This window comes from Hemitrygon akajei, chromosome 29 (assembly GCF_048418815.1).
Source record: "Hemitrygon akajei chromosome 29, sHemAka1.3, whole genome shotgun sequence".
Lineage (NCBI taxonomy): Eukaryota > Metazoa > Chordata > Chondrichthyes > Myliobatiformes > Dasyatidae > Hemitrygon > Hemitrygon akajei.
The window spans coordinates 29,421,978-29,438,750 of NC_133152.1; the positions used below are offsets into that span (position 1 = coordinate 29,421,978).

At 40.0% G+C, this 16,773-nt stretch overlaps 1 protein-coding gene across 2 annotated transcripts in view; it reads right to left on the reverse strand.

Moving 5' to 3' along the window:
* Window positions 1-16,773, reverse strand: part of LOC140718388 (dnaJ homolog subfamily C member 11) — a 38,950-nt gene that overhangs the window by 12,666 nt on the left and 9,511 nt on the right. The window contains exons 2-12 of one of the 2 annotated variants that reach the window (XM_073032062.1): window positions 14,172-14,301; window positions 13,569-13,642; window positions 12,343-12,444; window positions 11,268-11,393; window positions 10,128-10,250; window positions 8,245-8,318; window positions 6,896-7,085; window positions 6,261-6,346; window positions 5,387-5,503; window positions 4,200-4,355; window positions 3,091-3,160 (exon numbers count right to left, since the gene is read on the reverse strand). In XM_073032062.1, the coding sequence (XP_072888163.1) occupies window positions 3,091-3,160; window positions 4,200-4,355; window positions 5,387-5,503; window positions 6,261-6,346; window positions 6,896-7,085; window positions 8,245-8,318; window positions 10,128-10,250; window positions 11,268-11,393; window positions 12,343-12,444; window positions 13,569-13,642; window positions 14,172-14,301 (1,248 nt within the window). Of the gene's footprint in view, window positions 1-3,090; window positions 3,161-4,199; window positions 4,356-5,386; window positions 5,504-6,260; window positions 6,347-6,895; window positions 7,086-8,244; window positions 8,319-10,127; window positions 10,251-11,267; window positions 11,394-12,342; window positions 12,445-13,568; window positions 13,643-14,171; window positions 14,302-16,773 lie in introns of those variants that run through there. The other variant, XM_073032063.1, reaches the window with a different exon arrangement.

Here is a 16,773-nt window from a genome sequence, read left to right on the forward strand (position 1 = left end):
CGGGCATGAAGTATGTGAAGTTACCATAACTAGAGAGAAGGTTTTTGGGAGGTCTGACAGTAGATAAGTCACCTGGATCAGATGGTGCACACCCCAGAGTTTTGAAATAAGTGAATGAAGAGATTGTGGAGGTATTAGTAATGATCTTTCAAGAATCACTAGATTCTGGAATGGTTCCCAAAGACTGGAAAATTGCAAGTGTCACCCCACTCTTCAAGAAGGGAGAGAGGCAGAAGAAAGGAAACTATAGGCCAGTTAGTCTGACCTCTGGTTGGGAAGATGTTGGAGTTGCTCATTAAGGATGAGGTCTCAGGGTTCTTGAAGGATAAAATAGGCTGTAGTCAGCATGGTTTCTTCAAGGGAAGATCTTGCCTGACAAACCTGTTGGAATTCTTTGAAGAAATAACAAGCAGGAACTTTTTATAATGGCACAATTGAGAGCATCCTGACTGGCTTCACCACTGCCTGGTATGGGAACTGTACTTCCCTCAGTTGCAGGACTCAGCATAAAAGTCAGGACCAACAGGCTCTGGGAGAACTTCTTCCACCAGGCCACAGACTGCTTAATTCATGTTGACACATCTGTATTTCTATGTTACATTGCCTATCCTGCAGTACATACTATTTATTATAAATGACTATAAATTGCACATTTAGACAGAGACGTAACAAAGATTTTTACTCCTCATGTATATGAAGGATGTAAGTAATTAAGTCAATTCAATTCAAAGGAGAATTGGTTGATATTGTGTACTTGGATTTTCAGAAGGCCTTTGACAAGGTGCCACACGAGGCTGCTTAACAAGCTATGTGCCCATGGTATTACAGGAAAAACTTTAACGTGGATAAAGCAGTGGCTGATTCGCAGGAGGTAAAGAGCGGGAATAAAGGGAGCCTTTTCTGGGTGGCTGCCAGTGACTCACAGTGTTCCACAGGGATCCAATTCTTTTTATGTTATATGTCAATGATTTAGATTAGTGGTCACCAACCAAGTGCTCTCGGCACTTAGCTTCTGTCTCGCGCTGCTCACAAAACTCAATGCGTTTGCTTTTAAGTGCGGGGTGCATGGACTCAAGGTACCGAACCACTTTTGAAGGCTTCATTGCCTCGGACAGCCTCCCGCCCTGCCCACCGCCAGACGCCCTGGCCAGGTGCGGTTGGTCGTGGGTTGGGTGAGAGGACAAGGTCAGGGCTGGAGGTCCCCGTACCGGGGGGTGGCGGTTGCAGTCCGAAGAGAGCGATCGAGGAGTGTAACAGGGAGCAGGCCCGCCCACCCCCCCTCCCTTCGTAGGATCTATCAGCCGACAAAAGTTTGTTTCAGTAGATTGCAGCACGGTAGTTGCTCTGATACTTATGAAACGCTGAGCCCGAATGAGGCCATTTGCGAATATTTTAGCACCAGTTTCCCCACGAACATTCGGTGTGCTAAACAGGCAGCGCTCCAGGCCAGTAGTGACGGCACTTCCTGCCTGCCACCCAAGGCCAACCAGTGATCCCCGGCGTGAGGGTATCACTGCATTTAGGCGACTGATGGCGTTCAAGTTCAACAGTGGGCTGACAGGGAATGAGGAAAGGTGCAACTGACTCATATTGTTTCCTCCTGGCCCGGTGGTTGGGGACCACTGAATTACACAGTGTAGTGCGGGGGGGGGGGGGGGGGGGGAGAGAGCTACACGCATGCGCACTGGGCAGAAAGAACGGAACTAAACCCCCACAACTCGGAAACAATCTCTCAACAGTATTTGTGTATTTATTTTTCATTTTTTTCGGGATCTACTGGGGAAGTCTCAAAGATCAACTAGTCGATTGTGATCGACGGGTTGGCGACCACTAATTTAGATGATGGAATTGGTGGTTTTGTTGCAAAGTTTGCAGACAATAGTGGAGGGGCAGGTAATTTTGAGGAAGTAGAGGCTACAGGAGAACTTAGATTAAGAGAATGGTCGAATAAAGGGCAGGTGGAATACAGTGTCAGGAAGTGTATGGTCATGCACTTTGGCAGTAGAAATGAAAGGGTTAACTATTTTCTAAATGGAGAGAATGTACACAAATCTGAGATGCAAAGGGACCTGGGAGTCCTTGTGCAGGATTCCCTAGCGGTTAATTTGCAGGTTGAGTCTGTGGTGAGCAAGGCAAGTGCAATGTTAACGTTCATTTCAAGAGGACTGGAATATAAAAGCAAGGATGTAATGTTGAGACTTAATAAAGCACTGGTGAGGCCTCATTTGGAGTACTGTGAGCAGTTTTGGGTCCCTTATCTTAGAAAGGATGTGCTAAAACTGGAGCAGGTTCAAAGGAGGTTCACAAAAATTATTCCAGGATTGAATGGCATGTCATATGAAGAGCATTTGATTGCTCTGGGCCTGTATTCACTGGAATTCAGAAGAATGAAGGGTGATCTCATTGAAACCTATAAATGGTGGAAGGCTTGATTGAGTGGAGAGGATGTTTCCTATGGCGGGAGACTCTAAGACCACAGGGCACAGACTCAGAATAGAGGGCCGTCCTTTTAGAACGGAGATGAGGAGGAACTTCTTTAGCCAGAGAGTGGTGAATCTGTAAAATTCTTTTCTGCCACTTGCTGCTGTGGAAGCCAAGTCTTTATGTATATATAAAGCAGAGGTTGACAGATTCCTGATTGGTCAGGGCCAGAAGGGATACAGGGAAAAGGCAGGAGATTGGGGCTGAAAGGAAAGTTAGATTCAGCCATGATGAAAGGACAGAGCAGACTCGATAGGCCAAATGGCCTAATTCTGCTCCTATATCTTATGGTCTTATACAAAGCTGGACTGTGAAATTCTAGACCGTCAGTGTGGTTGACTTTTAACCTCCACAGTTTTGGGCATTTTTCGATGGACTGCTCTGAACGACTGAATTATACTCTTGGTTGTATGCGCTTCTAGATGAACAATGAAATCAAGAATGGTCAATAAATGAGGGCATTGGAAATGACTCAATATACTATGAGCAAATAAAACCTCCCCACTGTCACTCCTGGAAGACAGTGGGAAACGTCACATCACTTCATGTTTCAGCTGCAGCATGCATTTTTCTTGTAACTGATAAATGATTTTACATTACATCTCTTACCGCTGCCTCAGCTTCTTGCTTTTTCAATGCTACTGTACTTGATGAATTCGCTCTGTGTTTCTCCAGTTCCCTAGCGGATAACACACACAAAGCAAAATGTTATCTCACTATGTGAACAAACTATTTTTAAATAAGAGGCTTCGCAGCCTTAATAAGATAAAATAGGTTCTAGACAGAGAATGAACCAGTAGGTAATTTATGGCTTGAATTCAATTGTGACGTCAATACGATATTTATAAATTCTCAGTGATGTTGCTGATAAGCATTTGATGAATATGGGTTTCCCTTCATCAGTAAGATTGCAGCGAAATTTGGAAAGATATCAGAAAAGTTGCTCCACGGAGCCATTACATGGCCAGAGCCTGTAATTACACTGTATCTGTCAACATTAAACAGGAAATGTAGCAAAGAAATTTACAATGGAAATGACTGACAAAATATTTGCTCTAATATGGAAAATTGGAAACAAGGTTTGTGTCCAAGAGTACTTCATTTTATCTTAAAATAATGCGTGGAAAATGGAGGAATTTATAAGGTGCAATTTATTTGGTTGTTAGGAATGCTGAAGCAGGTAAATGACAGTAATTTGAAGGGTTATTATTAGACTGGAGTCCAGTAGGAGGGTTTGGAAGCGTGTTCCAGACTGATTTCAAACTAAGAGCACTGGATATATTTTTGGAAATAGACAGCCTAAGACCAATGTGACTGAGAAAAGCTCTTGAAAAATTTGTGTGTCATATGGACGACTTGCAAAACTTACATGATTTTTGGGACTGTTTTCATACTTAGCAACCACAGTAATATCAAGTGCAGAAAGATTTCAGTACAATTACTCGCAGAATACTTTTTATCTACATTTTTTCTTTTGTGTATTTTCTCTTCTGAAGGCAGTACTCTTTGGAATACAGTAATGAAGAGACTGGTCATTAGCCAGAAATGTGTCTGGAGTGGGCGGGTGTACAGGATTCTGATCTTAATGGCTTGGCTCTATACTCAGTTGCATACACACCTAAATGTATAATTAGATTAACTACAATTGTAGGATTAAAAGCAGGGAAAACTAAGACTAAAGAACAAGATAGACTGGCACCTGCCAAAGAAACACTCACTTCTCTTTTTGTGCCAAGAGGTAGGGTTTGATAATGAGTCGATGCATGGCAAAATAGATGACCAGAGGTCCAACCGTAGCATAGAAAATGGCACTGGGAAGGAGTTGGTCTGTCAGATGAATAGGGAAGAAATAAGTCTGGCTGGCTCGATTTAATCTGGAACAAATGGAAATTAAAATCAAAACTCAGAAAGAAAAAAATGGTACTCACAAATGCTTAACCTGCAGTATGAGCTTGAGACAGGATGAATATCAGCATTTCTTCAAAGTAACTGCTCAACAGTCAGAAAGCTAGGGCACCTAATCTATATGCATGACATCGAGCAGAATATTACATCAAGTTCTGATAGCACCAATCTTCCATTGGAATGATTCTAATTCTGTAAAAATCTGGGAATTGAGTCTGGACCTTTTGACCTGCACAGCTCTCCAGTACCCTGAGCAGCAGATTTGCTATTAAATTGAGGGATGGAGAAAAGCCAACTGTTTGTCCTCAATAAGGAGAACACAACCTGCTGCACACCAAAGTATGCTGTCATGCCAGTCACAAGCAGAGTATCATTTTACTCCATGACGTCGGCTACCGCATTTGGAGAAACACTGAGGAGACGCCACGTGAAGAACTATTTCCCAAGATTAAACATTAAATGCTTCTGTAGAGAAATCCACTGTATTGTAATGAGGCAACTCAAGTCACACAGTGACTCAGTTAGATCATGGCTACTCCATCTATCTGAAATGATCTTTAAATACCTTTACATGGTGTAACATTGGGCAAAATGAGTCTACAATAGGACCTGTCATATACCAGGTCTGGAAATAGCACATACTTTTTTTTCTCCTTGGTATTTATTCTTTCTAGGAACCTACCTTTATCTTTTCTGTACAATTAAGCTGTAAAGGCAATTAAAAGAATCTATCCTTAAAACTCTACTAAACATTTCTTAAAGCACGAGGATAAGTATTGGTGAAGTCATCATATCTCATTATGGAATGGAAAGGAATTGAACCCACATCTTTTTGCTCAATAGCTCAGCAACTGCACAATTCCAGGGAACAAATATCCTGAAATGGAAAACTTCCAACAACACCTTCAAATCAACACATTATTTGGTTTCTTAAAACAAAATACGGTCATCTAAAGAATTTTTAAAAACATGTAACAACGCATTCTTTCTCAGTACATACTTAATTTTGAGAGACACTCCCTGAGGTATTCCAATGCTAACAGTTGCACCTAAGACGCTGTGTCTGGATATCTTCCTTTCAGCGCCGTATTCGACCAAAGTGCCAAAGAATCCTGTCCTGCAGAGAGAACCACACAAGGTTCTGTGAAATAGAGTAATTTCAGTGTAGATTTCTTTCCTGGCTATGCATCTTTGAATTCTGTCACATTAAAACATTCTAGATCTATTAGCTGATATTTTACCATCAAAAGTTTTGATTAGATTCTTGCCTGTAGCCATAACTCTCCATTGGTCAATACACAAGTTACACTAATCCTTGTCTTAAATTGTTTTAAATTTGGTGAACTATTTCTGTTCCAGAAATAGTTGGCCAAAGGCATATTCTTTTTTAAAATTTAATAACCATTCCCATTTACTGATGTCAGGTATCTGCATTTTATGTTATTGCAGTTGTGTGCTAGTATGCTTTACTTTTTATATAGTGAATGTTGCAACCTTTATAGTGGGGCGGCATAGAAGTATAGTGGCTTGTGTAATGCTTTACAACACCAGTAACTGGGGTTCAACTCCGCTATCTCTAAGGAGTTTGTACTTTTTTTTCCTGTGAATGCATAGGATTCCTCTGGATGGTCTGGTTTCTTTCCACATTCCAAACACGTACAGGTAAGCAAGGGTAAGCTGTGGGCCTGCTACGTTGGTGTCGAAAGCCTAGTGACATTTGTATGCTGCTCCCAGAAAGCACATCCTTGGACTGTGTTGATCGTTGACGCAAACAACGCACTTCACTGTATGTTTTGATGCACATGTAACAAATAAAGCTAATCTTTTAAGATCTTAATCTCCTATGTAAATAAAAACCACAAAAAATAACTTACTTGATTGTCCCCTTTACCCTAGTTTGATCTTCATCCTGGAACTTGTATTGATAACTCAGTAACATAAAAGAATGAGGAATTCCAAGCTGTAAGATAAATATACGTATTTTGTTTACTCAAAATACTTTTAATAATGAGGTAGAAACTGGTGGCAAAGTGGGTCAGGCACTCATTTCACTTCATGGATATTGGTTCAATCTTAAGCCATATTGATAGAATAATAGTCCTTTTAACCACAGGCTTAAATATCCAAAGTAAAATGGATTTGAAATCAACCCACAAAAAAAATCACCTCTTCTTGGACAAGTTGACAATTCCAGTCTGTCAAAACTGAGTATTTCTGAAATTAGAAAAATGCGATAGACATTATAGTTAAGTGTTCTGACGTTGGGATGGTCCAGGGGAACTTTACATCTCAGGTGCAACTGCCTTGGGAATGTTGACACCAGATAACTGAGAGGGGAAACAGTTTGAAACCTCAGTATCAATTCATAAGATGGTCACAAGCAGTAAGGAGCGACAGGTGAGTGGGAAAAGGAATGAATCAAAGTGAACAATAGAAAATGTTTTTGGTATGTTACCAAGATCATAAAAAATCTGTACATATATTTTAAAACATATAAATTTAATCTTACCTGTAGTGCTATTGTTATATGGCTGGTTTTGGTGTCCCGCACTATACTGGTATTCATTGCGGACTGTGTGCCCCAGCGCCACTGCAGGTAACCCATCGTATTCTTATCTAGGTTTCGTGCAAGAACTGTCGTCAGCCCAGGGCGGATTCCACGAGATGAAAACTGTAATGCGCAGTGAGTGGTAATAAAACTGTGTGGGACCAGGAAAATGAAGAGAATATTTGTAGCCAAAGACAGTTGTGTGTTAAAATAAAAATCTCATATCTTGCTTGACTTTTCTATTCCTTTAAATTACTAACCATTCATCAGGAGTAATCAACGACAATTCACACCGGTCAGCCTAACCCAAATGGAAAATCTGCCAGTCCGACATCACCAAAATCCTGATCATCCAGATTACCAGAGTTTTACTGTAATGATTTCATTCACTGATTTAAGTTTCTTTCAGGTTAATTTTCAATTTAATTCCTCTTCTCTTCTGCAGCTTTAGTTTTGGACAAATGTAAAGATAGCGGGTCATAGAGTATATTTTCTAGTCTCTTCAGAATCCTAAAGGCAGTGATCATTTGCCTGTCAACCCTCAAGAAGGACAGAATAATTTTGGAAGAGGTGAATCATCAATTCTCCATTGAGGCTTAAAAAAAAACAATTTATGAAAGAATAAGTTAGATAAGCCCAGTTTAAATTTAGGAAATTGAAGGCTGGTTGGGATATTTAAAGCAATTAAGTGATTTAATGGAGTAGATACTGTCAAAATGGGTTTCTCAGACGGAAACAAATGGAGCAACACAAACATGAACAGGCACTTTGGCCCACAATGTCTGTGTTAAACCTGAGGCCAATGCAAACCACACACACTCCTTCATATTCTTCCAATCCTCCATTCCTTGTTCACACCTCTTAAACATTGCTATAATACCTGCTTCCACCACTTCCCCTGACAGAGCATGCCAGGTGTCAGCCACATAAAAAAAAAATGCTTCACACATCATCTTTAACCATTCTCCCCATACCTTAAACCTATGTCCTTTAGTACTGGACACTTCTCAGATGTCTGGATTAAACTCAGTCTGTCATTTCTAATTGGTTTACATCTTGCTGAATCCTTCAACAAACTTCCCCACTATACACAACTCCCATGATTTTTATATCATCTGCAAGCTTTATCATATCCAAAACAACAAGGCAAAAATCTTAACCAGAAAGCATCTTTTCACGAAAAGAACAATGGAAATCTAAATCTTTCCATTGTCAAAAAACATCTGCCCATTCTTCCAACACAGAATAAAATAGCAGTGACAACATGGCTGTTATGAAATATAACCATGTGACCTGTTTACATCATTTACCTTTGTGAAGTGAGGTTTCGAAATATTTTCATCCCAAGTAAAGGTCCTTGAACATCTCCAGCTCCAAATTCCAGCTATTGAACACAAAATGCAGGCATCTGAGCTACAATAAAACATTATAGACCCTGCAATAATTTATGTGCCCACTTCAACAAGAGTTCAATCAGTCTCATTTTGAACACCCATTGTGAGTTAGAGGCACTCACCTTTAAGTTAGCAATGATGGGCTTGCATTCAACTCCAGGACTTAAATACACACACTTATTAGGTATGCTTGTTCAGTAATACAAATATCTAACCAGCTATACACGTAGCAGCAACTCAATGTGTAAAAGCATGCAGACATGGTCAAGAGGTTCAGTTGTTGGTCAAACCAAACATTAGAATGGGAAGAAATGTAATCAAAGTGACTTCCACCATGGAATGATTTCTGATGCCAAACGGTGTGGTTTGAGTATGTCAGGAACTGTTGATCTGCTGGGATTTTCATGCACAGGCACAGCAGTCTCTAGAATTTACAGAGAATGGTGTGAAAAACAAAAAGAAAATCCAGTAACCAGCAGTTCTGTGGGCAAAAATGCCTTGTTAATGAGAGAGGTCGGAAAAGAATGGCCAGAATGGTGCAAGTTGGCAAGAAGGCAACAATAACTCAAATAACCATGCATTACAACAGTGGTGTGCAGAAGAACATCTCTGAATGCACAAGTCAAACCCTGAAATGGATGGGCTACAGCAGAAGATCACCTTGGGTTACACTCCTGTGACCACTTTATTAGGTACACTCCTGTACTTAATTAGTGGCCACTGAGTGTATAGGCTCAGGCTGAAAGGTGTCTGAGAGGTTCTGCTGAATTAGACAAACATAAACGATCCTAGGATGTTATGTGAAATGCACCAGGGAGTCCTCCTGGACAACAATAGACATTCAGTGTGAGAAGTTTCCCTGTGAATTCATGTCATTTTTCATTGTACGCACGACTGGCACGATGAGTTGCACCTCCCCCTCCCCACCCAAAAACTTCATTGCGATTTCACCTACACAGCTATCAGTTGAGTGTCAGAAAGTACATATCTCCAACCCTAAATGTTTTACTTCTAAAATCCATTCCAGTTATTAAAAAGCAGGGCAACTTTCCGTGAGTTAGTGGGCATGATAGCATGTAACCTTTAAAAACAAGACATTGCTCTTGTTCAAAAAATTGACCTTGTACCACAACCAATGTGACACTACCAGATGAAGTACACAATAAGGTAGCTAACAGCTATAGGATATTTGGAGAATATTGCACAACAGTCAAAAGGAAGCAAAATATTGTGTTGGTTGGATAAATACGAATGGTTCCACAAAAAAAAATCAATTGATATCAGTACACTGTAGTGGAATTAGTTATAATCTCTAGTGACCTGAAACTTGCATAACCAAATTACTAATCAAGGGTCACAGAAAAGCTTGAGCAAGGCAAGTATTTTCACTTATGTAAACAGAATTTTGAAAGCCTGTCATTTGTATGTCAACTGCCAAATTCCCTTGGAATCACCCAAGCATTCTTCCACAACTTCTAGGCATTTACTGCCTTTCAGTAAAAGTTAGAACACAATGTGCCAATCAAATAAATTGTCTTCCAATAGAACAAGGACTTCTGCATAGCATGATACATGGATTAAATGTTTCTAATTGAATAACACTTCTGTAATTTTCCACTTGTGTGATGGAATGAACTAAAGAGCATCATTTACTGCTGGCCAGCTAACACATATTTTCTACATCTAAGCATAATGCAAATTCAAAGTCAACACTTTTTTGAGAACAGTAATTGTAAAGAAATTCCAATAAACTGCACAATATTGCAGTTTATTGCAAAATATCAAGATTCAGTCCTTACCTCGCCCCACCCTTTTGCAGAGGTTACCCGCCTTAAGGCAACATTGATTGAGCCACCACCATTGCCATTCTGCGTTGAGAGGCTCCCAGCCAAAACAGCTGTATCCGTTGTAGTTAGTGGAGCCTTGGTGGAAAAACATGAGGTCAAGTTAGAATATCTTTAACTTCCCTTTCTTTCCTAATTGTTCCTTCTGAAGATGCAAACCCATTGCAGATCCAAGCTTCCAAGCTCTCATGCACCATTTTCAAGTGGGAATTTATTGACTGTGAATGGCAATGCATCCAAACACAAAATTTCCCATAAATGTAAAACCTACACACACAATCCTTCCCCTACAGGTAGCGATAAATAGGACAATAAAACCAGCAACCTTTGCCTTCCCAAAGGCAAATTCAATTATGGTCCATTCCCAAAACCCACTCCAAATAAAAGATTAATTGAGCAGAGACCAGAGTACAATCCTAGTGTGTACTTCAGTGCCAAAACGGTTCCTGCATCTACTAACCTGTGTAGAATCCAATCCCTGTAACTTCATAACAGAATTTGATGTATGCAAACATTGATAATTACAAACGCAAAAAATTCAATTTCACCAAAAGCATTGTAGAAAGCAAACAGATTTCTAATGCACAAAATAGATAGCATGTCCTAAAGGAGCAGACAGATGAAGTGCCCAAGAAAGGATATTTGAATCTCTTGGCTACCAATGATTCACTGTACAAAGGCTACAGCTTAACCATCTTCCTAGCCAAGATAGATGTATTTGGCACATACTAGAGCTGGACCTTGACTTTTCATGGTCTGTGAAGCTTATTACTGCATTATGCATTTAATTACTGAACTATCATGGCTTGGTTCTTCAAAACCAGTCAGGATATGGCAGTTTGCACACATCTCAAATATTTCCTGGAGAATTTTGGATGGTGAAAGGAGAACCTGCAATAAGGAGAGTTCACTGCTGGCCACAGCTCTCATATTCATATTGGCACAATAGACTATGAGGACAGTGTTACCAGTAAGTTCCAAAACAATTTTTATCACAAATTTTCATAAGAAATCTAAAACAAAATTCTCAAACATATAGTAATACAAGGAGGACCCATGGTGTGAGGGACACCTGTGCTTTCTGTGGCTTCGTACCTCGATGGATTGCGAAATGTGCATTTTATTTATCTCTATCTGAGGAAATCCACTGCCTGATTGTTCAAATTCTTCATCATAGCGGTCAAACAGATCTGTGGCATCAACACCAACACTTATCGTACCCTGCAAGAAAATAAAGAACAGGAACTTTCAAGTGAATATTACTTGATATTTCAAACCACCGATGATGAATGCAGTCCTTCAAATCAAAAATATTATGGGCTTAAATTTATATGTGTACTAGTCCTTCTCCTGTGATATACAATAAGGAGTCAAGACAGAGTCTGAAAGAAAAGGCAGGGTTCAAGGAAAAATGATCATTAGCCTGGAGAGCATATTAGTAATTCAGTCCTGTTTCCAAGCCTCACATCATGTTCTAATTTAAAATGCTATTATTATAAATTTCTTTATGCATACTTATGCAGAACACTAAGTGAACCTGGCATACTGGCACATAGAAAATCACATGGAAAGCAATGCACTTTAAAAGCCAAAGGCTTGTTTGGTCATTAAATGGCGATACTGTCACTGGGATTGTGATTGATAACATGTTATGAATAAGAGTGAGTTTTCATAAATATCCAAAGCTACAGACAAGGCTCAAATAATTACACTCTAACAAAATCAGGGAAAATTCAATCACAAATCTTGGTCAGGGACTACAATCAAATGCTTTGTGTCTCGAGCAATTAGGACACAATTCCATTCATGTTCACGGATTTGTTTTGTGTTCCCCTCCTGCAGAGTTCATCCTTTTGGAATTTACTACTTCAAAAAGTCAGAGGGTGCCCTGTCTTTAATACTCCAGGCTAAGCATGTTGGACACTCAACACCAAACAAATTAAAGATTTAAGAATCGGATGTCTGTTTGGGCATAAAGTTTAAACATGCCCTGCATCCAACCTGACAATAGCCAAACAAAATCAAGGCAGAGAACTTATTCTTTTATCCACATCCAACAGCTCTCATATTTGCCAGGAGGAGGGCACATCCAGGGACAGTGAAAGAATGAATAGATGGAGCATGCAGAAATAGAGACCTCTCATTTCTCTACCATCCTGTCTTTACTCACCTTGGGGTTTGTCCTTTGTTGTAGTCGCCTCTCTTCCCTTTCTCGTTGCAGTCTCTCAAACTCCTCTCGAATTTCAGCTGCTGCTTTCTTCCTTTCCACTATCTGTAATAATAACATAAAACATATAACCAGTTACTTGCATTCAACAAGTCTTAATTTTCAGTTTTCTTCATTTCTCAGTGAAATGATTTCTAATTAACTCCCACACTGAATCTGCGAACAGCATTCCCTGGTTGATGCAGTGAGAAAATATCTCAGCCAGCCAAGGAAGTTCTCAAAATCCTGCACTCTTGTGGCTGATCTCAGCTGGGTTGGGTTGGATTTACAAAAGGACAAAGGCAAAAATGCTTCGATAATACCATCCTAAGTTAGGATAAATATCATATTCCTTCAGTATTCCTCATTCACTCTCCTGAAATACCCAAACCAATACCATTATGCAGCAGCAACAGCACAAAGGCAACAGCACTTGAATGAGGTGGCCCACCACAAGGGCACTTAAAGGTTACTCATAGTCATAATAATATTTTTAAAAGGGCAGCATCCTGTTTCAGATCAGTTTCCAGTTACAGAGTTACAAATAGACTGAGGTAGTAAACAGGTGAAAGGAAGGGGTGAAAAATCAAGGAATTAGATATGAAGTCAATAAATGAGACCCTATGTTGTTCAATTCACCTGCACAAGAATCACAGAGATCAAGGGACATCCCTTCTGCAAATTCAGTCAGATATCTTCCAAAGCAGGAAAAAACATTTGAAGATCTTTATTTATTTCCCTAGCTTTGATTCCTTGAATGCCAGGGTGCTTGATGACTTACAGGACAGAATATACAAATGAATATAATCCTGAGCATTATCTTATACACAAATTTCAATTAATCAGCTCACAATCAAACTTCAAACACTTGCACCATGCATTTGAAAATAAATGATACTGTCACCAACGAAACAGAATAATTAAATAAATGCTGATTTACAAGTCTCACACTGACTTGGAACTAGATTACTATGACTCAAACCACTTTCACGCATCCTTAAAACCAGTACAGAAAGGTAATGTAACTTTCTGATAATGTTCTGATGAAAGGTCTCAGCATTGAATTTCGACCGCTTATTCCTTTCCACAGATGCTGCCTGAGCTGCTGAGTTCCTGCAGCATTCTGCATGTGTTAGTGTCACTTTAGTCGATTTGAGGGAGAAGCTCTGGCATTGGAAATGGTGCCTTACCTCCCATCCTTCCATTTCCAGGCCCTTTTTACCATAGATGTCATAGATGGCTCGGCTCTGAGGATCACTAAGTACTGCCAAGAGAAATAGAGGGAGAAAGTAAACATTCAGAAAAGGAAGTGTTTAAGAACTAGTAAAGACATAATGTAAGAAACACAGGATGCTATAATTTGCACATGGAGTTGCTATCTAAATTGTGGCATGACTTTAGTGGAGAGAGCGTGAGAAAGTCAGTCGGAAAGATAGGAATAGGCCAGAGAGAAAGAGTAAATATGAAAAAATGGAATCTGAAATGTTATCACAACTTAGTAAACAGAAGACTAAGAACAAAAAGGCACCAATTTAAAAAAAAGGGACTTTCAAACTGAGTCTCTGCCTTCAGAGCAGATAATCTGTGATTTGGCCATCTAATGATAAAGGGTAGTGTGTGCTTTACTAGCCAACGAACTGGTTCACAACACTCTGCTCTTAGGAAAAACTATATGAATAATGTGATTATTACATGTTATACGCTGAGCAAGCCGAACTGAGAAAAAGGGCAAAGGAAAAAGGAGCTAATGTAAAGTGCCTCAGTATGTTCCTCTAATGCCAAAAGGTACTTGCCTTCATATGCCTGATGCACAAGGTTAAAGAGAGTCTCTGCTTGTTGTTTCAGTTCAGGGTCTCGATGTTTGTCTGGATGATAGAACATACATAGCCTGCGATAAGCAGCCTTCAATTCTTCTTGTGTGGCCTGCAATCAAAAGATTAATCACGCATCATTAAAAATAAAAGAGTAAAGTTAATTCCTATTGACCTGGGATATTATCAACACATCACTCAATTGTCTGATCCAATTTACTGTGGCCCGAACAAACAATTTTGGAATGGGTCATTGATTCTGATTGTATCAGAGAGCAGGAGCAGCCATTCAGCCTTTCGATCCTGCTCTATCACTCAATACCACCACAGCTGATCACCTATTTCAATACAGCATTCCTACTCTTTCCCCAAATCCCTCGATATCAAACACGGAAATAAATTGATCTAGCAACTTTAACTTTACTTGGTGTCTTGTCTTCTACATCCCTCCATGGTAGCGAATTCCATGGGCTCGCCAGCTGAGGAAAAAAATTTCTCCTTCAACTCAGTTCTAAATCTCTTGAGACTGAGACTTGTAATCTCTTGTAACCTGAGACTGAGCAAGGATCAACGGATTGGGAAGGTGACAGGTGAAAACAGAACTGGAACTACTTATACCAATGGAAACATTGGATTCAATCTTCTAGCTTTCAGATGCCCGCCAAAAAGATTTTGCAACCTAGTACTGCAACAGCCTCATTGGAAAAGAAATTAAAGAGGACTTTCAGCTGATGGAAGTAGAGCTCTGTGGTGGAAGCACTGGAAGCAGCAAAGCAAAGAAAGCCCTCTCGGGTTGGAAGTTCAAAGTTGATTACCTGCACAGATACACAGAGATCACACAGATTCTACGTGAACCAACACCACATTCTTAACGTCAAAAGCTGCTGGAATTATCAGCAATCCTTAGATCCTGGCAAACAATGCCACGGTTCCCTGGGTCAATGCAACTAAGTATATGGCATTATGACACAGACCAGGGCTACACTAGGTACCATCTAGGGAAACACTCTTGAATGGCACAAGGATAGTAATTTTCATGTTTCAAAGAGAATTTTCACTGGGATTTAGGAGGAAGCTTAGGGGAAAATTAAAATTAATATCAGATGCTACCTTCTCATACCTTTCTGCCTGCCAATTTTATCTCCATTCTTTTTCCATTCTTAACATTTGTAGGATGACAGGTCCAAAGGGAGAAAAATATTCTTTTTTTAATCTTAATTTTAGTTCAGTCCTTACAATTGGGCACAGAGCTTTAGCAGGTCTTCTTCTTTCATAAGACTTAGGTGCAGAAACTGGCACAGTTTTAATTTCAAGACTCTTAATTCGTTCCGAGTCCTGCTCAATATTAAATGCAGCTCCGAGATGTTGCCCAGGGACTTGCGTTGGGCAGGATGTGAGAATGTATTTCATGATTTGATGAGGTTATTTCATGATTTGATGAGGTTTTCTCAAGTTACCTGTCACTGAGGCATCAGATGGTTACACTGGCCATGATTCAAGATTGTTTATTGTCATTCTTCAGTACACAAGTGTAAAGGAGAACGAAATGGATCCAATGCGGCATAAAGAAAACACAATAAGCATAAAGAACACAAAAACAAAACACAAGAAATATAAAAGCAATCCAATAAAACACAATGTCCTGATGAAGAGCCTCAACCTGAAACATCAGAAGAGAATGGCCAAACTGGTTCAAGCTAACAGGAACTAAAGTAACCACAAATTACAACAGTGCTGTGCAGAAGAGCATCTCTGAATGCATCGAACACATTGAACTTCGAAGTGGAATGAGCTACAGCAGTAGATCACAATGGTTCCACTCCCGTAATCTAAGGAAGTAGCCGCTGAGTATAAACGTCCTTGATGGTGGTGCATTGGGCAGTTTTAATTACAGTACCCCCCCCATCCGCTGCAGTGCAGTTTCTGCATCACACAGTAATGCAACAAGTTAGGATGTTCTCAACTGCCTATCTGTAGATCAGTCTTTGTCCTCTTTACAGTTTTCAAATGCAGTTTGAAGCTGAGTTGCTATGTTGGATACCAGGTGTCTGTTTTCAACCCAAGCTTTCCCATAGATTGCTTAGAACTATGGAGTAGGAGACATGTAGGGAGTTATTTATTCTGATGACCCGAGGCTCTGACACGAACACTATATTGCTGGATGAATACACCATTCTGTGGCCTAGCTTGTTAAACCAGTTCCTGAATTCACGACGAATGTCTTCAAAATGATGACTGCAGATCTATCACTGGCCTCCTGGTTAAAGGAAGGAAACTCAAGATCAATGGGATCATGATTCAAAAACTCATCTGCTACAACTTCGACTATGCTGATATCTACGCAAGTTGTTGTTGATTAATCACTGCAATCACTTGATATCAACTGACCGATACCAGAATCAGGCAAAGACCTGCAGAATGGAGGAGCTTTGGGAACCATCGTGCCAATGTCATCCATTGCAGCAGAGCATGGTCGTGCATCAGTAAACATACCACTTCACAGAGCCTGCTGTAAGATCGGGATTCAATCTCCACTGCTGTATGCAAGGAATTTGCATTTTTTCTCCACGATCATGTGGGTTTC